The sequence below is a fragment of the Salvelinus fontinalis genome, chromosome 3, assembly GCF_029448725.1.
Source record: "Salvelinus fontinalis isolate EN_2023a chromosome 3, ASM2944872v1, whole genome shotgun sequence".
Classification (NCBI taxonomy): Eukaryota; Metazoa; Chordata; class Actinopteri; order Salmoniformes; family Salmonidae; genus Salvelinus; species Salvelinus fontinalis.
This window is the reverse complement of record NC_074667.1, coordinates 26,379,978-26,403,488: the sequence shown is the minus strand read 5'-3', so window position 1 is coordinate 26,403,488 and position 23,511 is coordinate 26,379,978. Positions and strand designations below refer to the sequence as shown.

The 23,511-nt window shown below is 39.6% G+C and overlaps 1 protein-coding gene across 1 annotated transcript; it reads right to left on the bottom strand.

Annotated features, from left to right (window-relative positions):
* Window positions 1-7,750: 7,750 nt before the first annotated feature.
* On the bottom strand, window positions 7,751-22,512 carry LOC129842105 (interferon-induced protein 44-like). The gene is made up of 8 exons (XM_055910501.1): window positions 22,439-22,512; window positions 16,620-16,723; window positions 16,091-16,124; window positions 13,518-13,722; window positions 9,216-9,365; window positions 8,857-9,028; window positions 8,596-8,696; window positions 7,751-8,339 (listed from the first exon to the last, which is right to left on the bottom strand). Exons 2-8 carry the CDS (start codon window positions 16,711-16,713, stop codon window positions 8,157-8,159), a joined length of 939 nt encoding a protein of 312 aa, XP_055766476.1. The 5' UTR covers window positions 16,714-16,723; window positions 22,439-22,512; the 3' UTR covers window positions 7,751-8,156.
* Between the last annotated feature and the right edge of the window lie 999 nt (window positions 22,513-23,511).

Genomic DNA, 23,511 nt, shown 5'->3' with positions numbered 1-23,511 from the left:
TCACTTATAATTCACTGTATCACAATTCCAGTGGGTCAGAAGCTTGCATACACTAAGTTGACTGTGCCTTTTAACAGCTTAGAAAATTCCAGAAAATGATGTTATGGCTCTAGAAGCTTTTGATAGGCTAATTGACATAATTTGAGTCAATTGGAGGTGTACTTGTGGATGTATTTCAAGGCCTAGCTTCAAACTCAGTGCCAATTTGCTTGACATCATGGGAATATCAAAAAAGAAATCAGCCAAGACCTCAGAAAAAAAATGTAGACGTCCACAAGTCTGGTTCATCCTTGGGAGCAATTTCCAAACGCCTGAAGGAACCACGTTCATCTCTACAAACAATAGTACGCAAGTATAAACACCATGGGACCACACAGCTGTCATACCGCTCAGGAAGGAGACTCGTTCTAGTTCGAGTTTAAATGTATTTGTCTGAGGTGTATGTAAACTTCCGACTTCAACTGTATATATGCCTTGTTAGGGAGATTAAGTAATCATACATAAGGTGTTATGTAGTCAAAAAAGTGTGTTATTGCTGACAATATTGTGTTTATGTGATGACACATCTTCACTATTTACTTTAAAATGACAGAATAAGGGCCATAAATATTCAAGTGTACGTCATCCGAAACATTCAACTCCAATTCCAGTTAACTACATATATTTCATACGTGTCCGTAGACTTGGTTAGGTGCACATCTAATGTACTTCTATGTTCATTCTTCGTACTGTATGAATTTTCTTTACGCTATGTTAAGAATTGTGATAAAAAAAATGCTTATTGTCATGTTATGACTAGTATTTATTACCTCACCCACAAGCATTTGTGGGGCTGCAGAGTTTTCAACTGAATGATGGAGAAGGAAAGAGGACTTTTTGTCTGTAGACCTCACAACAGCAACCGTCACCTCGCAATTGTTTCTTCGCCACAGAGCTGTGACCTGCAATATGCATATGAAACACATTTAGAAGAGTTGTTGTCCACATGAACTGAAAACAAACTATCACAATCCTTTAACATTTGAAAAAAAAACATTGCACTTTGTGCTTGTATGTCGTCTTTCCTGTCCTGTAGAGTCTCTGCCTCATCTTCTATCTCTCTGTCTCTGGAGTAATGATCTAGTTGGTTGGTGTTGACTGAATTTCTGGCCATCATCAATATTCCCCTTTCCCTTATCATCTTTATTTGCCAGTTTCATGACGCGCTTTGTTTCTAACGTGTTGTTAACTCGATCATTTTGTTGTAGTTGTATGTTTTCTGTAATGACATTAAAAGTGAATCACTGTGTCGATACCTTTACGTCACTCAGAAATACTAAAAGCTATCAAAATGTAAGTTGATCACTGCACAGGAAAAAAACTGTAGTTTCAACGTGTAGTTGTGGTGTGAATGTTATACATTTTGGTGTTACACAAAAGACATAAGAATGTATTTTTCCAGTTAGAAATAGTAGACCATGCATCAAATAACTATTTGCATCAGAAAAAGGAACCCTCAAATGCACTATTGCATTTTGTAAGTTGTCTGCAGGTGACTTGTTGTGAATGTACTCAAATATCAAGTCATTATCAGGTTATGTAAACTGCGTTGTAATACTCAACATAGAAGGATTTGTCTTACAGTATGTACAGTATATGAAAGTGATGCTATGAAAATTATTCTTTCACGTTATCAAGCTCACTCTGACTGACAAATCCCTGCCTATTACTGTGTTTAAAAAGAGCACATGAAACGTGCGCCTTCCTTTAACCTTTCAGTGCTACCCATCCCGGATCCGGGAGCATCCTCATCAAAAAAGCTGACTAGCATAGCCTAGCCTAACGGGACAGGGATATCATATAATATAATTTCATGAAATCACAAGTCCAATACAGCAAATGAAAGATAAACATCTTGTGAATCCAGCCATCATTTCCGATTTTTAAAATGTTTTACAGCGAAAACACAATATGTATTTATGTTAGCTAACCACAATAGCCAAACACACAACGCCATGTTTTCACCGTGTTTCCACCGCATAGGTAGCTTTCACAAAACCCAGAAATAGAGATAAAATTAATCACTAACCTTGAACAACTTCATCAGATGACAGTCTTTTAACATCATGTTATACAATACATTTATGTTTTGTTCGAAAATGTGCATATTTGAGGTATAAATCGTAGTTTTACATTGCAGCCACCATCACAAATAGCACCAAAACAGCCAGAATAATTACAGAGAGCAACGTGAAATACATAAATACTCATCATAAAACATTTATGAAAAATCCATGGTGTACAGCAAATGAAAGATAAACATCTTGTGAATCCAGACAATATTTCCGATTTTTTAAGTGTTTTACAGCGAAAACACAATATAGAATTATATTAGCTTACCACAATAGCCAAACACACAAAGCCATTTATTCACCGCCAACATAGCTTTCACAAAAACCAGCAATAGAGATAAAATTAATCACTAACCTTTGGACAACTTCATCAGATGACAGTCTTATAACATGTTATACAATACATTTATGTTTTGTTCGAAAATGTGCATATTTAGAGCTGCAAATCGTGGTTATACATTGTGAATATGTAGCAACAATTCACCAAAATGTCCGGAGATATTTTGGACAGTCACCTAATCTAACCAAAGAACTCATCATAAACTTTACTAAAAAATACATGTTGTACAGCAAATGAAAGATACACTGGTTCTTAATGCAACCGCTGTGTTAGATTTTTTAAAATTACTTTACTACAACATACGCATTATTGTGAGACAGCGCTCACATATTCTCCGCCGTGTTGGAGCCAACATATTACACAAAAATACGAAATAACACCATAAATATTCTCTTACTTTTGCTGATCTTCCATCAGAATGTTGTACAAGGAGTCCTAGTTCCAGAATAAATCGTTGTTTGGTTTTAGAATGTCCATTTCTTCTGTCGAATTAGCAACTTTGGCTAGCATTGTGGCGCGAACATGCCCATCAACTCTTGGCGCCTGGAACGAAAAATTCCAAAAGTCCCAATAAACGTTGAATAAACTGGTCAAACTCGGTTGAAAAATCCTACTTTATGATGTTTTTCGCATATGTATCCAATAAAATCAGAGCCGGAGCAATTCGTCGTGTATACCGAACGCTTTTCAGAAGACAATGTGAGGTTCCCCGGCGCGCAGTTGAAAACTGACAAAAGAGCGGACCTGTCACTCCAAAAGCTCTCATTCGGCCTCACATCAAGCTAGACACCCCATTCAACCTTCTACTGCCTGTTGACATCTAGTGGAAGGTGTATGAAGTGCATACAGATCCATAAATACAAGCCAGTTGAATAGGCAGGCCCTGACACAGAGCCCCTTTTTCAGAATTTTCACTTCCTGTCTGGAAGTTTGCTGCTAAATGAGTTCTGTTTTACTCACAGATATAATTCAAACAGTTTTAGAAACTTCAGAGTGATTTCTATCCAATAGTAATAATAATATGCATATTGTATGATCTAGAACAGAGTACGAGGCCCCTATTAAGAAGAAGTTTTAAGCACCTCTGTTTGAACACCTCTCATGTCCTTGATCCATACCACATACAGCCATTTGTGGATCTTTTCAGTGTCCAAGTGAAAGATAGTTATTGCGAGGCTGGAACATTTGTTAACTTAAAATGTTTTTTAACACCCATGTAAAATGAAGGCCTGCAAAGCTTACAGATTTAAGTCTAATAGCGTGAGAGGAAAGTAGACAAACATCAGAGTGTGCGATATGAAGGCATAGTCAGTGGACATTCTGAACCTTATTTGAGGTCAGTAGGTCACATGACCAAGGAGGTATTGACATTTTTTATATCGAAAATTTCATGTAAAATCTTGTGAGATGAAAATGGACAAACTAAAGGGTGTGCAATGTGTAGGCCCACTGAGTGGACATTCTGAACCTTGTTTGACGTCAGTAGGTCACATGACCAAGGAGCTATTGACATTTAAAATTGTGAAAAATTCATGTAAAAACATGTGAAATGAAAATGGACAAAATAAAAAAGGGTGTGCAATATAGAAGGGTAGTCGGTAGATATTCTGAACCTTGTTTGAATCAAGTAGGTCAAATGACCAAGGAGCAATTGAAATTCGTTTACACTCCCTAACTAATTCAACTAGGAATACAAAATGCTGCTCACATTTCCACATGTTTATTAGCTTTGGAAAGCGAATTAATGTCCAAATCGTGAAAATAAGACCTGTGCAATGTTGTGCCCAACTTTTCCAACATCAAGGGAATTATTTGGAGTCTGTGGCTCAAGTGGTTTGAAAGCTATTGAAGTTTGAAAGCACGAATATCCGTTGAATATCCAACTTGAAACTGTCTACCTCGGTCCTCAAACAAGGGAAATAGAAAAATGTTTCCAGTGTGCGTGAGATATTTCTCTGTGTCTGATGGACTGCAGTGCAAGTTACTTGACGTTTATGAAGACAGTGATTAAACTGATAATGGCATACATCAAGCTCTGATGAACTGTCTGGAAAAGCATGAACTGGATATTAGACACATCACAGCCTATGCAGCAGATAATGCCAATGTCAACTTTGGAAAACACCACTCCGTTTACCAGTTGTTGAGCAGTGCCAACGATCGCATTCTGAAAGCTATTTGCCCAGCTCACGTAGTTCATAATGCCTGCAAGCACACCTGCGATCAGCTGTCAGTGGATATTGAGACAATTGTTTTAAGATCTACAGCCACTTCTCAGTTTCTGCTTCCCGAAGAGAGGAACTGCGTGCATTTTTTGCCTTTGTTGACATTGAGTGGTGTGACAGTCTGCAACATGTTTGCACACGATGGCCCTCTCTACATCCAGATGTCGATCGTCTCCTGAAAAGCTGGCCAGCTCTTACGTCATACTTCAGGTCCCTTGGGGAAACCTGTCCTGTGACACTGAAGAGTATTTTTGAGTTTGAAGAAAAAACGGAAGCTGCTGAGATTTATCTGTGCATTTTCCACAACGTGGGAGGTGTATTTGACCAACTCGTAACAAAGCTGGAGGAAACAACGCTCTACATCACAGATGTTTACGAGGAAGTCCGAAAATTTTAAATGAGCGGAAACAGGACAGCTTATTTGGATACCAGACCAAGCAGTTGATGGACAAACAATTGTCAGCACAAAGATCCACACAGCAACAGGACTTTGAAGTTCTATGACACTGTTATTACAAACATTGACAAGTGGTTTGATTTCTCACAAGAAAATGTAATGTTGAAACTGAAACCGATCGGCCTCTATGAGGAGCTCTCCTTCACTGACCTGGAGCAGGTGGTGGTTGCCCTCAAAATGACAGAGACAGTCATTATGGACCAACTCTATGACGAGTGTTATGCTAGCCGGGAGGAAATACAGAAAAACAGACAGGATACCACAAAATCCACCAGTGAGAAATGGGTGGCAGTTTTCCAAAACCTAGGGAAAGCCAACTTGATCAACATGTTCAGGATTGTCTCATTTGTCCTCAGGCTCAAATGCCTTTGTAGAGAGGATTGTCTCTCTGATGACCATTAAATGGTCAGACTCAAGAAACAGATGCAGCACAGCGCTGATCAAAAATGAACTTCAAATATCTGTGAACTGTGACTTATCATGTAAAGACTTCTCTCTGGCAATGCAAAATGACAAAGAACTGCTTGAAACAGTCAAGAGCAGCAAAAAATATCCATGGAAAAAGTAGACTTGGTGAGTGACTCATGCCCCTCTTTTCCTTTTTTGCATTTGAAATGTATATATATTTTTTGCTGTAAAAGTCAAAATGGTGATTTCTTTGATAATTTATTTTGAGGTTTATTCACATAAGTTTACATGATAGTTTTAGTAAAGCTATAGACTAAATGGAATATATAAATGTTTTGCCATTCCAATTGAATAAGAATATGAATATACACTGTATATTCATTCCCACAATGCCATACCCACACCGCCGTGGCACCGTGCACTGGCACGCCACCTTCTGTCCCTTATTTGGTAGTGAGAAAGTTGGCAACCCTACTGGTGACACAGACAATTTCTGTCAAAAATATTGGACCAATTAAAAGTGCAATGTCAAATCAAATTCTAACGTTCTTTTAAATTGTATTTTAATAGGTATTCGCTACAATACTCTTGCATGTTCTGATGGGACAGGAAGCTTGTTACTTTTATGTAAGGTTACTGGTTAGTTTTAGTCACAATCAAAACTTTGGGTTGAGAGTGTAGTGTGCACTCAAACCAACGGTGACAGCGATACGCCAAGTAGGCGTCCATCTGCCAGAAAGACGAAGTCAAAAGAATTACCAGAGACGTCACCGATGGGGCTTTTTGAATCGAGATTCCATAAAAACGCGCCACTTCGATAAGGACACGACTTACGCAGCAGGTTAGGAGAATTAACATAGTAGGTTAGGGGAATTAGGTTTAGGTTAGGAAAAGGGTCATCGCTGACCGGACTATCCTTCAATTTGTGGTGGACGGTAAACACAGGCACACAAACTGCATAGAGCTGCAAAGCTGAGAGTCTACTGCAGCCATAGGAAGTCTCATCATTTTATATCGAATTTCATTTTAAAAACACAATTTGAAGATGTGATACAAAACCACTTTGTGTTCTTCACAGGGGGATAGAGACATCAATGAATGAGAGCAGTGCACCAGGAAATTTGTCAGATTTTCCGACCACTAGTTTTATACCAAATTATTACAGTAAATTAGGCAGCTGAAATCTCATAGCATATCAATTGTCATTTTTCATGAATTGGTTGTTCATAGCGAATAAAATTTGAAAATTAAATCTAAAATGTTTATTTTGTCATACTATTTACTATAGCAGTGCGTGCTAGTGCAAGAATTAATACAAATAATAAATATCCCAAAGAAGCAACAAAACCACTTTCTGACAGTGTAAGGCATTACTAGGTACTGTTCATGGCTGTCACGACTTCCGCCGAAGTCGGTCCCTCTCCTTGTTCGGGCGGCGTTCGGCGGTCGACGTCACCGGCCTTCTAGCTACCGCCGATCCACTTTTCATTTTCTATTTGTTTTGTCTTTGTTTCACACACCTGTTTTCAATCACACAATCACTTGTTCATTATTTAACCTTCTGTTCCCCACATGGTTTTTGTGAGTGATATTTTATTTTGTATTTTCGGTATGTCATGATGTACGTGTATTTGTTACTTTGTGTATTTTAGATTTTGAGTAAAGTACGTTTGATTACTCATATCTGCTGTCCTGCGCCTGACTCTCTACACCAGTTACACCTAGGACCCATTTCAATGGCCCTCTCATGAAGATATGTTTATACAGCCATCCACTTCACATTAACATTCAACAGGTTAACTAGCATAAATTCATCATAATTTACGGTATTTAATCTGCCTATAAACTCTGCATGCTTTTCCACGTTGCGGTGGTTGTACAACATAACATACCATCGCGTGACTCCAAGTTTACTTCGATATGATGGTTATTATAGCAATATTTGCTCTTAAATGCTTTCCACTACAATTGTCGCATAATCTATTTCACAGACTCCAAAAACTATCCACCCTTGTGTAGTGTATTTTGTTTTGTCGACATTGGGAAATTTTACTGCCAAATTTGTCGTTTCCATCAGGCCTATCATGAGTTTCTTTATGCGTCAGGTAATTCATCCCCATGAAATGGTTGAATGGAAACCTGGTTATAGAGAGAAAGGTGGCAATGTCATTTAAAAAATGTATTTATTTAACTTAAAATTTACCTGGAAATTAACTCAACTTAAGCAGAAAAGCTACAAAAAGAGATACAACAATGTCACATCAAATTAATGTTACAGCAATATCAGTAAAACAAAGTATGGTTTAAAATCAGTTTTAGTCATCGAAAGAATTCAGTGAAGGATGCTAGTTTATCTAACACAATTGTACACTGTTGGGTGTTGATGTTAAAAAGTAGCATATATGCACAGAAATGTTCAGTTTATTTTAAAGATTTTCTTGTCACACGAAATGCATACTCACTCAAAATACATTTCTCCCAGAGCCGCAGATAACCCATTTAGGCCTCTACATGGAAGTAAAATGATACCACCACAATGTCAAAACTATAGAAATTAAGAACTTTATTCCAATCTTAAACTGCAGGGCTCACTAACTCATCTCTTAATACTCATTCTATTTTTGAATTGCATGTTGTTGGAGTTTCCAGAGGTAGTCGTTGGCGAAGTTCATAATCTGAGTCATGGCGTCCAGTATCAGGATATCCATGTCGTTAACCAGCTTCTTCTCCTCGTGGTAGTTCTTCACCGGCAGGATGCAGTTCATGGGAACGCCTAGCTCATTACTGCATTCCTGCATCTGAAAAACGTTGGAGACAGAAACGGCTGGATCAGTTTTTCTTGAGTGATGATCATTGAATCATGTCAGCACAACCAAGATTTAATGGCTGACTACATCACAGACATAACATTGCGTCAACCGATGGTTGCGTGCCACATCATCAACTGTGCAGTTGGGCATCAGATTGCCTCATCATATTATATGGTTAGTTGACATGTTAAACACTTGTCCAGGCAATGTAAAATTTGATCAGGTCTGAGGTTATGTGATTTACCTTCTTTTTGATCTCCTTGCTGTAGTAGATTCTCGTCACATCCTTGTTCACCAGCTCACAAGCCTTGTCTGGCATGGTCATGACAACAACTTGAGGGATTTCTGCCGTAGAAATTAATATTTAATGAATTGAAGGACTAGCATAAGTAACACTGTATAATGTAATAGTGAAAAGTCAAGAGCTGCAGCTGAAAGGTGACAACTGATCGCCAGCCATAGTTGTAGTTACCATTGAGAAACAGAGTTTAAAGAGGGTACTTACTCAGTCTGCTGGCTTCTGCCCTGATGTTCCTCATCTTGTCTATGACCTCCTTTGACATGATAGAGAGTTTGTCCGCTGACACAATACTCACCAGGCAGTGAGTTTTGCCACTTAAACTGGGATTCTGAATGAATTCGTTCTTTTGGTCCGATAATGGGTGTAAAGGATTGAACTGGCCAAGAAAATATAAGATTTGTTAGTGTGTGTGTGTGTGTGTGTGTGTGTGTGTGTGTGTGTGTGTGTGTGTGTGTGTGTGTGTGTGTGTGTGTGTGTGTGTGTGTGTGTGTGTGTGTGTGTGTGTGTGTGTGTGTGTGTGTGTGTGTGTGTGTGTGTGTGTGTGTGTTTGACGTCTGCTTTACCTCATAGCCCTCTGGTAGGTGGCCCTTCAGAGCATTGATGATGTCACCAGGGTGCAACCCATTTTTTTGTGTTTCCAGACCCATGACATCATTGAATGCAAAGGGAAGACATTTTTCTCCTGAACGGCCCTGAATGTAGTGTGTGTCATACTGAAAATAAACATTTTATTTAATAACATTTCTATGGAAAGGATAGATACCCTCACACTCAGAAACATGAAAAGCATCCCAAACTGAGGCTCAGAGTCAACAAATATATACACAGACTACAAAACATTCCATGACAGACTGACCAGGTGAATCCAGGTGAATCCAGGTAAAAGCTGCAGTTGAAGTCGGAAGTTTACATACATCTTAGCCAAATACATTTAAACTCAGTTTTTCCACAATTCCTGACATTTAATCCAAGTAAAAATTCCCTGTCTTAGGTCAGTTAGGATCACTACTTTATTTTAAGAATGTGAAATGTCAGAAAAAAAGTAGAGAGAATAATATATTTCAGATTTTATTTCTTTCATCACATTCCCAGTGGGTCAGAAGTTTACATACACTCAATTAGTATTTGGGAGCATTGCCTTTAAATTGTTTAACTTGGGTCAAACGTTTCGGGTAGCCTTCCACAAGCTTCCCACAATAAGTTGGGTGAATTTTGGACCATTCCCCCTGACAGAGCTGGTGTAACTGAGTCAGGTTTGTAGGCCTCCTTGCTCGCACACACTTTTTCAGTTCTGCGCACACATTTTCTATAGGATTGAGTTCAGGGCTTTGTGATAGCCACTCCAATACCTTGACTTTGTTGTCCTTAAGCCATTTTGCAACAACTTTGGAAGTACACTTGGGGTCATTGCCCATTTGGAAGACCCATTTGCGACCAAGCTTTAACTTCATGACTAATGTCTTGAGATGTTGCTTCAATATATTCACATACTTTTCCTCCCTCATGATGCCATCTATTTTGTGAAGTGCACTAGTCCCTCCTGCATCAAATCACCCCCACAACATGATGCTGCCACTCCCGTGCTTCACGGTTGGGATGGTGTTCTTCGGCTTGCAAGCTTCCCCCTTTTTCCTCCAAACATAACAATGGTCATTATGGCCAAACAGTTCTATTTCTGTTTCATCAGACCAAAGGACATTCCTCCAAAAAGTACGATCTTTGTCCCCATGTGCAGTTGCAAATTGTCGTCTGTTTTTTTTTTTTTTTTTGGAGCAGTGGCTTCTTCCTTGCTGAGTGGTCTTTCAGGTTATGTCGATATAGGACTTGTTTTACTGTGGATATAGATACTTTTGTACCTGTTTTCTCCAGCATCTTCACAAGGTCCTTTGCTGTTGTTCTGGGATTGATTTGCATTTTTCGCAACAAAGTACGTTCATCTCTAGGAGACAGAACGCGTCTCCTTCCTGAGCGGTATGACGGCTGTGTGGTCCCATGGTGTTTATACTTGCGTACTATTGTTTGTACAGATGAATGTGGTACCTTCGGGCATTTGGAAATTGCTCCCAAGGATGAACCAGACTTGTGGAGGTCTACAAGTTTTTTTTTTCTGAGGTCTTGGCTGATTTCTTTTGATTTTTCAATGATGTCAAGCAAAGAGGCACTGAGTTTGAAGGTAGGCCTTGAAATTTATCCACAGGTACACCTCCAATTGACTCAAATTATGTCAATTAGTGCATTTATTAACAATTATTAAATCAGAAGCTTCTAAAGCCATGACATAATTTTCTGGAATTTTCCAAGCTGTTTAAAGGCACTGTCAACTTACTGTATGTAAACTTCTGAGCCTTGAGACAATTTAGACATGGCATTGTGTATGTTTGCCATTCAGAGGGTGAATGAGCAAGACAAAAGATTTAAGTGCCTTTGATCGGGGTCTGGTCGTAGGTGCCAGGCGCACCGGTTTGTGTCAAAACTGCAACGCTTCTGCGTTTTTCATGCTCAACAGTTTCTCGTGTGTATCAAGAATGGTCCACCACCCAAAGGACATCCAGCCAACTTAACACAACTGTGAGAAGCATTGGAGTCAACATAAGTCAGCGTCCCTGTCATGACACAGTGCAACGTTTTCGACAACTTTTAGAGTCCATGCCTCGACGAATTGAGGTTGTTTTGAAAGCAAAAGAGGGTGCAACTCAATAGTAGAAAGCTGTTCCTAGTGTAAATGTGTGTGTGTGTGTGTGTGTGTGTACAGTACCAGTCAAAAGTTTGGACACTCATTGAAGGGGTTTTCTTAATTTTTACAATTTTCTACATTGTAGAATAATAGTGAAGACATCAACACTATGAAATAACACATATGGAATCATGTAGTAACCAAAAAAGTGTTAAACAAGGCCAAATATATTTTATATTTTTGATTCTTTAAGTAGCCACATTTTGCCTTGATGACAGCTTTGCAGACTCTTGGCATTCTCTCAACCAGCTTCACTTGGAATGCTTTTCCAACAGTCTTGAAGGAGTTCCCACAAATGCTGAGCACTTGTTGGCTGCTTTTCCTTCACTTGTCCAAATCATCCCAAAGCATCTCAATTGGGTTGAGGTTGGTTGATTGTGGAGGCCAGCTCATCTGATGCAGCACTCCGTCACTCTCCTTGGTCAAATAGCCCTTACACAGCCTTGAGATGTGTTGAGTCATTGTCCTGTTGAAAAACAAATGATAGTCCCACTAAGCGCAAACCAGATGGGATGCCATATCGCTGCAGAATGCTGTGGTAGCCATGCTGGTTAAGTGTGCCTTGAATTCTAAATAAATCACAGACAGTGTCACCAGCAAAACACCCCACACCATCATACCTCCTCCTCCATGTTTCACGGTGGAAAACACCCATGCGGAGATCATCCGTTCACCTACTCTGCGTCTCACAAAGACACAGTGGTTGGAACCAAAAATTGCACATTTGGACTCCTCAGACCAAAGGACAGATTTCCACTGGTCTAATGTCCATTGCTCATGTTTCTTGCCCAAGCAAGTCTCTTCTTATTATTGGTGTCCTTTAGTAGTGTTTTCTTTGTAGTAATTCAACCATGATGGCCTGATTCACGCAGTCTCCTCTGAACAGTTGATGTTGAGATATCTGTTACTTGAACCCTGTGAAGCATTTATTTGGGCTGCAATTTCTGAGGCTGGTAACTCTAATGAACTTATCCTCTGCAGCAGAGGTAACTCTGGGTCTTCCTTTCCTGTGGCAGTCCTCATGAAAGCCAGTTTCATCTAAGCGCTTGATGGTTTTTGCGACTACACTTCAAGAAACTTTAAAAGTTCTTGAAATTTTCCGAATTGACTGACCATATGTCGTTTCTCTTTGCTTATTTGAGCTGTTCATGCCATAATATGGACTTGATCTTTTACCAAATAGGGATATCTTCTGTATACCACCCTTACCTTGTCACAACACAACTGATTGACTCAAACACATTAAGAAGGAAAGAAATTCCACAAATTAACAAGGCACACCTGTTAATTGAAATGCATTCCAGGTTACTACCTCATGAAGCTGGTTGAGAGAATGCCAAGAGTGTGCAAAGTTGTCATCAAGGCAAAGAAAGGGTGGCTACTTTGACGACTCTCAAATATAAAATATATTTTGATTTGTTTCACACTTTTTGGTTACTACATGATTCCATATGTGTTATTTCATAGTTTTGATGTCTTCACTATTATTCTACAATGTAGAAAATAGTAAAAGTTAAGAAAAACCCTTGAATGAGTAGGTGTATCCAAACATTTGACTGGTACTGTATATATCATTTATCTTGGGCACAATGCCCCGACGTGCAAAAAGGTGCATAAAGTAAAAATGCAAGACCGTTTCGGTTTTTAAGTCAAAGGATGTAACTAAGCAGTAGAATACATAATATTACATTGATACTGTGTTCGTTTCTACTTCCTATTCTACTGAATAGTTACATCCTTTGCATTAATCTAGGCTTTATTATGTGATGTAATCAACTAATTTATGTTTTCTTTATAGCCAGATTTGTGTGCTTTCATTTGTCTTGTTCATTTTCTTTATGCACCTTTTTATATGAAAACATAGAAATTATACATATTTGTGCATTTGAGTCTCCAACAGTCCTTTCTATGGTCCTACTTTTTCAAAACCTACGCCCCTGTGATTGACTACGTTTTGCATTTAAAAGAGCGCAGACGACCTCGCTTTGTTTCTACAGTTCCTCTTCATATCTCTGTTCTGCCTGTTTGTAGCTCATGAAATACTGTGTCTTAGTGTACCAGGATATATTAGGGAGCCATATCCCATACCTGCATTGTGTCTGTGTTAAATGTATTAGGCACTGCAGCTTACTGTCATGGTGAAGCTTGTGCCAGAGGTAGAAGCTACCAGGGCACTACTTGTCATCCGATTTTGGAAGACATTGTTGACTGAGTTGATGAAGCTGGACTTTCCTGCACCTACTGGTCCATATAGCAGGCATCTGAGCTGACCCACATCAGGATCACTCAGTTTAAAGTTCCTCAGTTCATCCACCATGTGGTCTCTCTCTTCTTTACTGTGAGAGACAATGAAGAGTACCTGTTACTTATTGTTTTGTTTACCTGGCCACTGTTTCCAAATGCTAACCTTTTAGCATTTGTGGCACAGATTCAATGCAAAACAGTGGCCATAGACTGCTTATAATTATGTACAGGGAAATTGCATCAAGATAACACCAGGACTTAATTGATTTAAGATGGTGGGAAACTGATATCAGCAATTTAGCACAGCACACCATTCACACAACACAACCCTTGATAGTGATTGTAATGATAACCTGTCTAGGATGAGTGTGCCGCTAGCGGCACACCCCCCCCACCCCCACTGAAAAACCAGTGCCGCGAAATTCAAAAAAAATATTTTTTTTAAATATTTAACTTTCACACATTAAAGTCCAATACAGCTAATGAAAGACACAGATCTTGTGAATCCAGTCAACATGTCCGATTTTTAAAATGTTTTACAGGGAAGACACAATATGTAAAGATGTACATCTATTACCTAAAAACACATTAGCATAATCCACCATCTTTTATTTGTCCACCAACACCAGTAGCTATCACCAATTCGGCTAAACTAAGATATTTATAGCCCCTAACCAAGAAAAAAACTCATTAGATGACAGTCTGATAACATATTTATGGTATGGGATAGGTTTTGTTAGAAAAAAGTGCATATTTCAGGTAGATGGCATAGGTTACAATTGCACCCACCGTCACAAATGGAATAGAAAAACTACTTAGAGCAACGTGTTTACCTACTTACTAATCATCAAACATTTCGTAAAAATACACAGCATACACGAATCGAAAGACACAGATCCTGTGAATACAGACAATATTTCAGATTTTCTAAGTGTCTTACAGCGAAAACACAATAAATCGTTATATTAGCATAGCACATAGCACATAGCAGCCCAGCATTGATTCTAGCCAAAGTGGGCGATAACGTCAACATCGCCAAAAATATATTAATTTTTTCACTAACCTTCTCAGAATTCTTCAGATGACACTCCTGTAACATCATATTACACAATCCATATAGAGTTTGATCGAAAATGTTTATATTTAGCCACCAAAATCATGGTTAGACAATGTGAAATGTAGCCAAGCTGGTGAGAAAATGTCCGTGCGCCACTTAGACAGTGATCTACTCTTATACATAAATACTCATAAACGTGACTAAAAAATATAGGGTGGACAGGGATTGATAGACAATTTAATTCTTAATACAATTGCGGAATTACATTTTTTAATTTATCCTTACTTTTCAATACAGTTTGCGCCAAGCGAAGCTACGTCAAAAAACATGGCGTCCTAAGCCACTAACATTTTTCGACAGAAACACGATTTATCATAATAAAAATGTCCTACTTTGAGCTGTTCTTCCATCAGTATCTTGGGCAAAGGATCCTTTCTTGGGAGTAATCGTCTTTTGGTGGAAAGCTGTCCTCTTGCCATGTGGAAATGCCAACTGCGTTCGGGATGAACTGAAAGCGTGCCCAGCTATTCACAGCGTTAAAGAAATAAATGTCCCAAAATCGCACTAAACGGATATAAATTGCTATAAACGCTTTAAATTAACTACCTTATGATGTTTTTAACTCCCATAACGAGTAGAAACATGACCCGAGTAATATTACTCCCTCCACTAATGCTTGGAACAGGCGCGGGTCGGTGTCCTCTAGGCGCATGACGCAGCTCCAAAAGAGTGACTAGTCTCAGGGTTTTTTCATTTGTAGTGCCTGTGAACGCGCAATCGACCCCATTGAAATCGTCATCACGTAAAGGCATCCAGGGGAAGACGTAAGCAGTGTCCGTATAGTCATAGCAATAACAGTGCCCTTTTAACTGACTCCAGAACAGTGGCCAACATTTCTGAAATCTGACTCCATGTCAGGGAAATTGCTGTAGAATGGGCTCTGTTCCACTTAGAGACAAAATTTCAACTCCTATAGAAACTATAGACTGTTTTCTATCCAATAATAATAATAATATGCATATTGTATGATCAAGAACTTTGTGGGAAGCCGTTTCAAAAATTACCCAATTAGCATAAATAGTCACAACAGCGCCCCCATCCTCAACAGGATAACTCCCGAGTGGCGCAGCGGTCTAAGGCACTGCATCTTAGTGCGTGAGGTATCACGCACTGGTTTGATTCCAGGCTGTATCACAACTGGCCGTGACTGGGAGTGCCATAGGGTGGTGCACAATTGGCCCAGTGTTTTCTGGTTTAGGGTTTGGCTGGGCTAGGCTGTCATTGTAAATAAGAATTTGTTCTTAACTGACTTGACTAGTTAAAGGTTAAATACAACTTTTAAAATAACCAAAACTTTCGTTTTACTTTCATCCTCCATATCGGTCAGTCGGTACAGTACTTACGTCCAACATGTTTCCCTCCATTGATTGTCAAATTCTGTGTGACACACATAGAACACATTTTGATTAAATTCACTTAATTATTGTTTTCCACATTCCAATTACATTCAAATGTTGATTACAATGACACATAATTAATGAGGGTAGGGTTACATTTTCTCTTTATTTAACTAGGCAAGTGAGTTAACAAATTCTTATTTACAATAACCCACTGTTCCCCAATAGGCCATCAAGTGCCTTGTTCAGTGGCAGAATGACAGATTTTTCAGCTCGTGGATTCGATCCAGCAACCTTTCAGTTACTGGCCTAATGCTTTAACCACTAGGCTACCTGCCACCCCTACAGGGCATGTGCTTTATAAGTAAAGCCTTGGGGCTGTGGTCAATCCATGCACTAAAACGGTGTATTCAGGTTCCCAGAACAAGTAAAAAGAATTGGGACCGATGCACTTTGCTTGAACAGAATTTGCACTCACACCTGATATTCACTATCAGTGGTTGACTGTATTTTACAGATATGTCATCTCTCTTACCCTTCTTTGGTGGGGTTGGTGGTGGTGGTGGTGATGGTGTCCTTGCTGGCGTCGGTGCTGGCGTTCGTGCTGGCGTTGATTCTTCTCCACCCATGTTTGCTTTTCTGAGAGGGAATGTAACAGGGTTGGGGTCAATTCCAATGTAATTATAATTTCAACAATCTTTCAAGTTATTGAATTGGAATTAGACTAATTGGAATTGGACATTTAAAGTCCAAACAATGGAATGGAATGTATCAAACATTGACTGCAGGATTTGTTTTCAATACTTTCAACTTGTATTTCTATAGTTCCAGTATAGGTAGGCTGTTTGAACAGTCACATGATCTGCCTGAAAGCCTGAGGGAATTGAATTTGTATTTGTGTAATTGTTGTGACCTAATATAGAATTGGGAATTTAGTTATTGGAATTCACCTAACATTTGAATGGAGGAATTTAATTATCTCTGAATTTAAAGACTGGCCTGGAATTTGAATTGAATTAAATAGAATTTACAGAGATAAATAATTTAATTCGTGGAATTAGAGGCTCAGTGCAGTCAACTTTATTTTCCTGTGTTTTATATATATATCCACACTAATACGGTGAAATTGTGAAAATTATGATAATTGAAATTTCAGCCTGTTTTGGTGGGATGGAGTATTGGCCTGCCTGGTGACATCCCCAGGTGGTAAATTAGTTAGTAGACCAATAAGAAAAAGCCAATAACAGCTAGTTTTCACCTCCCCACTCAGACCACTCCCAGACAGTCCTATCCCAATTCTTGCTTGAGAAATTGCTCGCTAAGAAGCTATTTTTGTTTGTTTTCAATTAAAATGGTTAAAAAATAATCACAGAAAGGTACTTAATTGTTACCATGAAATGATTTGATAGTGAGATAAAAACGGCTGCATTAGGCCTTTAACTCATCCCTGGATCAAAAAAATACTATTTGGGTTGAATAGTACGCCATGTCTGCACTGAAGCTATTAGGGCTGGGTGGATACCAGTATTACAATATTCTTTCCATGTCAAAAATGAAAATACGAAGCAGACCTTTGGTCCTTTAAATACCTGCTGTATGTAAGATAGTGTGCTATAGCTTGAAAAGTAAATACATGTGACTCTGAATGTCAACATAATGATGTTTGTTTCCAACATTAGGGCTGTTTTCCTAAAGAAGTTTAATCCGCTTCATGTTTTGTTTCCTTGCCACGATACTAAGGAATATTTTATTTGTATTCTTTTTTTATTTCACCTTTATTTAACCAGATAGGCCAGTTGAGAAGTTCTCATTTACAACTGCGACCTGACCAAGATAAAGCAAAGCAGTGTGCCAAAAACAACAACACAGAGTTACACATAAACAAACGTACAGTCAATAACACAATAGAAAAAACTATGTACAGTGTGTGGAAATGTAGAATATTAGGGAAGTAAGGCAATAAATAGGCCATAGAGGCGAAATAATTACAATTTAGCATTAAGACTGGAGTAATTGATGTGCAAGTAGAGATACTGGGGTGCAAAAGAGCAAGAAGATAAATAACAATATGGGGATGAGGTAGTTGGGTGTGCTATTTACAGATTGGCTGTGTACAGGTACAGTGATCGGCAAGCTGCTCTGACAGCTGATGCTTAAAGTTAGAGAGGGAGATATAAGTCTCCAGTTTCAGTGATTTTTGCAATTCGTTCCAGTCATTGGCAGCAGAGAACTCGAAGGAAAGGCGGCCAAAGTAAGTGTTGGCTTTGGGGATGACCAGTGAAATATACCTGATGGAGCGCGTGCTACAGGTGGGCATTGCAATGGTGACCAGTGAGCTGAGATAAGGCGGGGCTTTACCTAGCAAAGACTTATAGATGACCTGGAGCCAGTGGGTTTGGCGACGAATATGTAGCGAGGGCCAGCCGACTAGAGCATACAGGTCGAAGTGGTGGGTAGGTTACGGGGCTTTGGTGACAAAACGGATGGCACTGTGATAGGCTACATCCAGTTTGCTGAGTAGAGTGTTGGAGGCTATTTTGTAAATGACATCGCCGAAGTCAAAGATTGGTAGGATAGTCAGGTTTACAAGGGTATGTTAGGCAGCATGAGTGAAGGATGCTTTGTTGCGAAATAGGAAGCCTATTCTAGATTTAATTTTGGATTGGAGATGCTTAATGTGAGTCTGGAAGGAGAGTTTACAGTCTAACCAGACACCTAGGTATTTGTAGTTGTCCACATATTCTAAGTCTGAACCGTCCAGAGTAGTGATGCTAGTCGGGCGGGCGGGTGCGGGCAGCAATCAGTTGAAGTGCATGCATTTAGTTTTACTAGCATTTAAGAGCAGTTGGAGGCCACGGACGGAGCGTTGTATGGCATTGAAGCTCGTTTGGAGGTTTGTTAACACAGTGTCCAAAGAAGGGCCAGCTGTATACAGAATGGTGTCGTCTGCATAGAGGTGGATCAGAGAATCTCCAGCAACAAGAGCGACATCATTGATATATACTGAGAAAAGAGTCGGCCCGAGAATTGAACCCTGTGGCACCCCCATAGAGACTGCCAGAGGTCCGGACAACAGGCCCTCCAATTTGACACACTGAACTCTATCTGAGAAGTAGTTGGTGAACCAGGCGAAGCAGTCATTTGAGAAACCAAGGCAATTGAGTCTGCCGATAAGAATGTGGTGATTGACAGAGTCGAAAGCCTTGGCCAGGTCGATGAAGACGGCTGCACAGTACTGTCTTTTATCGATGGTGGTTATGATATCGTTTAGGACCTTGAGCGTGGCTGTGATGCACCCATGACCAGCTCTGAAATCAGATTGCATAGTGGAGAAGGTACGGTGGGATTCAAAATAGTCGGTGATCTGTTTGTTAACTTGGCTTTCGAAGATTTTAGAAAGGCAGGGCAGGATGGATATAGGTCTATAACAGTTTGGGTCTAAAGTGAGATTAAAATATATTCGAAAAGAAAACGATATTTAAACGGGACGGGACAAGACAAAACACACGTCCGACTGCTACGCCATCTTGGAACATTGTGATATTGGTATCGTCACGACCCTAGTAGCTACACTACATGGCCAGAAGTATGTGGACACCCCTTCAAATTAGTGGATTCAGCTATTTCAGCCACACCCGTTGCTGACAAGTGTATAAAATTGAGTACACAGCCATGCAATCTCCATAGACAAACATTGGCAGTAGAATGGCCTGTACTGAAGAGCTCAGTGACTTTCAACGTGGCACCGTCATAGGATTCCACCTTTCCAACAAGTCAGTTCTTAACATTTCTGCCCTGCAAGAGCTGTCCTGGGCAACTGTAAGTGTTGTTATTGGGAAGTGGAAACGTCTAGGAGCAACAACGGCTCAGCCGCGAAGTGGTAACAAGCTCACAGAACAGGACCACCAGTGCTGAAGCGTGTAAAAATCATCTGTCCTCGGTTGCAACACTCACCTCCGAGTTCCAAACTGCCTCTGGAAGCAACATCAGCACAAAAACTGTTCGTTGGGACCTTCATGAAATGGTTTTCCATGGCCGAGCAGCCGTGCACAAGCCTTAGATCACCATGCGCAATGCCAAGCGTCGGCTGGAGCAGTGGAACACATTCTCTGGAGTGATCAATCGCGCTTCACCATCTGGCAGTCTGACAGATGAATCTGGGTTTGGCGGATGCCAGAAGAACGCTACCTGCCCCAATGCATAGTCCCAAATGGAAAGTTTGGTGAGGGAGGAATAATGGTCTGGGGCTGTTTTTCATGAAGGGATTTCTTAACGCTACAGCATAAAATGACATTTTAGACGTTTCTGTGCTTCCAGCTTTGTGGCAACAGTTTGAGGAAGACCCTTTCCTGTTTCAGCATGAAAATGCCCCCATGCACAAAGCGAGGTCCATACAAAAATGGGATATCGAGATCGGTGTAGAAGAACTTGACTTGCCTGCACATAGCCCTGACCTCAACCCCATTGAACACCTTTGGGATGAATTGGAACGCCAACTGCGAGCCAGGCCTAATCGCCCAACATCAGCGCCCGACCTCACTAATGCTCTTGTGGCTAAATGGAAACAAGTCCCCGCAGCAATGTTCCAACATCTAGTGGAAAACCTTCCCAGAAGAGTGGAGGCTGTTATATCAGCAAAGTGGTACACCATAGTAATGCCCATGACTTTGGAATTAAATGTTCGACGAGTAGGTGTCCACATACTCAAGGATCGGAAACTGTTGCAAATGATGTTAAATGCACTAATACATTCAGTACATGTACAACATATGTGGAACTGTCCTTTAACTGCACTCAAATTGATGTCTGTTTTTTTAACTCTTTTTGCAGATCTACAATGAGAAAATAAGGCAGTTCAGCCTGGTAAAGAATTTTCCCTATGAGATGGTGGAGAAGGTAGCTTCAGACATCGAGATGCTACTGGCCAAAAAACGCAAAGCACTTGATGTAAGTCAGCAATTTGACTATTTATTTCACAAGAAAACACTACATTTAGTGTCAGTTTGACAGACACAGATTTAGATCAATAATGAATCTCCATTAAATGCTTCTTAATCCAGGATTCCCTACTGGAAGTTTCACACAAAATGAACAGATTGCATTTGCAATACTAACATATTCAATGGCATGTGAAATTACTTGATAACCTGTTTCCAATACATTTTTTATCTACACTGAACAAAAATATAAATGCAACATGCAACAATTTCCAAGATTTTACTGAGTTACAGTTCATATAAGGAAATCAGTCATTTGAAATACATTTATTAGGGCCTAATCTATGTATTTTACATGACTGGGCAGGGGCGCACCCACTGGGGAGCCAGGCCCAGCCAATCAGTTTTTCCACACAAAAGTGCTTTATTACAGACAGAAATACTCCTCAGTTTCATTAGCTGTCAGGGTGGCTGGTCTCAGACTCAGACAATCCCGCAGGTGAAGAAGCCGGATGTGGATGTCCTGGGCTGGCGTGGTAACACCTGTTCTGTGGTTGTGAGGCCGGTTGAACGCACTGCCAAATTCTCTAAAATGACGTTGGAGGCGACTTATGGTAGAGAAATTAACATTAAATTCTCTGGCAACAGCTTTGTTGGATATTTCTACAGTCAGCATGCCAATTGCACGCTCCCTCAAAACTTATGGCATTGTGTTGTGTGACAAACTTCCCATTTTAGAGTGGCATTTTGTTGTCCCTAGCACAAGGTGCACCGGTGTAATGATCATGCTGTTTAATCAGCTTTTTGATATGCCACACCTGTTGTATGGATGTATTATCTTGGCAAGGAGAAATGCTCACTAACAGGAATGTAAACAAATTTGTGCACAAAATTTGAGAGAGATAAGATTTTTGTGCGTATGGAAAATTTCTGGAATAATTTATTTCAGCTCATGAAACATGAGACCAACACTTTACATATATATATATATTATATTTTTGTTCAGTATATTCAGGAACAAAAAATGCACCCCAAACCAGCTTTTCGGGTGTTTGTGAAAGCAAAGACAGGTGGAATGCATTTTTAGCAAGTTACAATTCAATTTGTGTTACAGTAAACATTTGTTATTGTATAATTATTGTATAGTTTTAATATATGTCCAGGAAACTGCCCCATAATGTAGAAGATGTATAGGAACAATTGAAGACAAGGTTACAGATTTCATTTGTGCACAAATTATAGACAGCTTCTACAAACATTACAGTATAGCAATTAGATTTTTCCTTTTGCAATGCAAATATTGTACTGTATATCAATCAGGTCCTCTGCCAATTTTGCCTTTCAGCAGAATAAATTGTTTTCTATTGTTTATAAAATATAAAATAAACTATGTATTAAAAAATGTGAATAGACTTACCTTGATGGCACTAGTTCCTCCTGATGCTGAGATTCTGATATAGTTGTGAAAAAAGGATTTCATCAGCACCAATTTATACTTGCACAATAGAAAGTGAAATTCAAGTGAGGAGGACTGTCTATCTCTCCTATTTCTCTAGCTATTTCTTGTAAATGGGGCCATTATAGTAATAGAGGGACCATAGTTTTACTTTCACTTTTATTTTAGAAATAAGAACATCAGGTGGTTATGTGGTTTACACAGAAAGACACTCAGCTCTTATAGTCTTCTAAACCCATTACATTTCAATGAAGTCAGACCATTTATGAACACAATTGTTTATATTTTATCAATGACATTACAAGTGAGAGATGGTCAGTGAACTATTAACATAAATATTTACAGTATTATATTATGTGAACTGCTGTCATATAATATGCTTATGTTTCTCATAATAATTGTGTGGTTAATTTGTCCTGAAACTTCCAGTACGTATAGAGTTCATCCAGGCTACTTTAGAAATGGGCTTATGAGGTGAAATAGAACCAGAACCACCCTTGTCCTCCGTCCTCCGCGAGCACTATGAGGTAAAATAGAGCTAGCAACCACCATAGCAACCAGTATAGCAAGTTGCATAGCAACAGACGCTTTGGTTCATTGCGTAGGCCGGTCAGGATTTGACAGGTTCGAGCAATGTCCCCAGCAACAGACGCTAACAGCTAATTGACCCAGGGGTGAAAACCATTTGGCAGTGGACACTATTTGACATGACAGGCCCTGTTATAAATATTGTGAATATAATTTTTTTAATATCCCTCCCATTCAACTAGGCCTATTCAAAATAAAAGGCAGGACCTTTGTTTTCTCTGTTCTCTAACCTGAACTCTTGAACCTGCAGAGGCTGGCCAGTGAAGCAGAACGTGTCCAGCGAGACCATCCCTGGCACGACAGCGTCAAGGTAACACTACTGAAACACACCCTACCAGCAGACTGTCTGCATTTGTAATGTATAAATGATTCAGCAGGGGGTCTTGATACTAAGCACATCTCCTATTGATGTAATGATTATATCAACAGTAAATGTTCACACAACC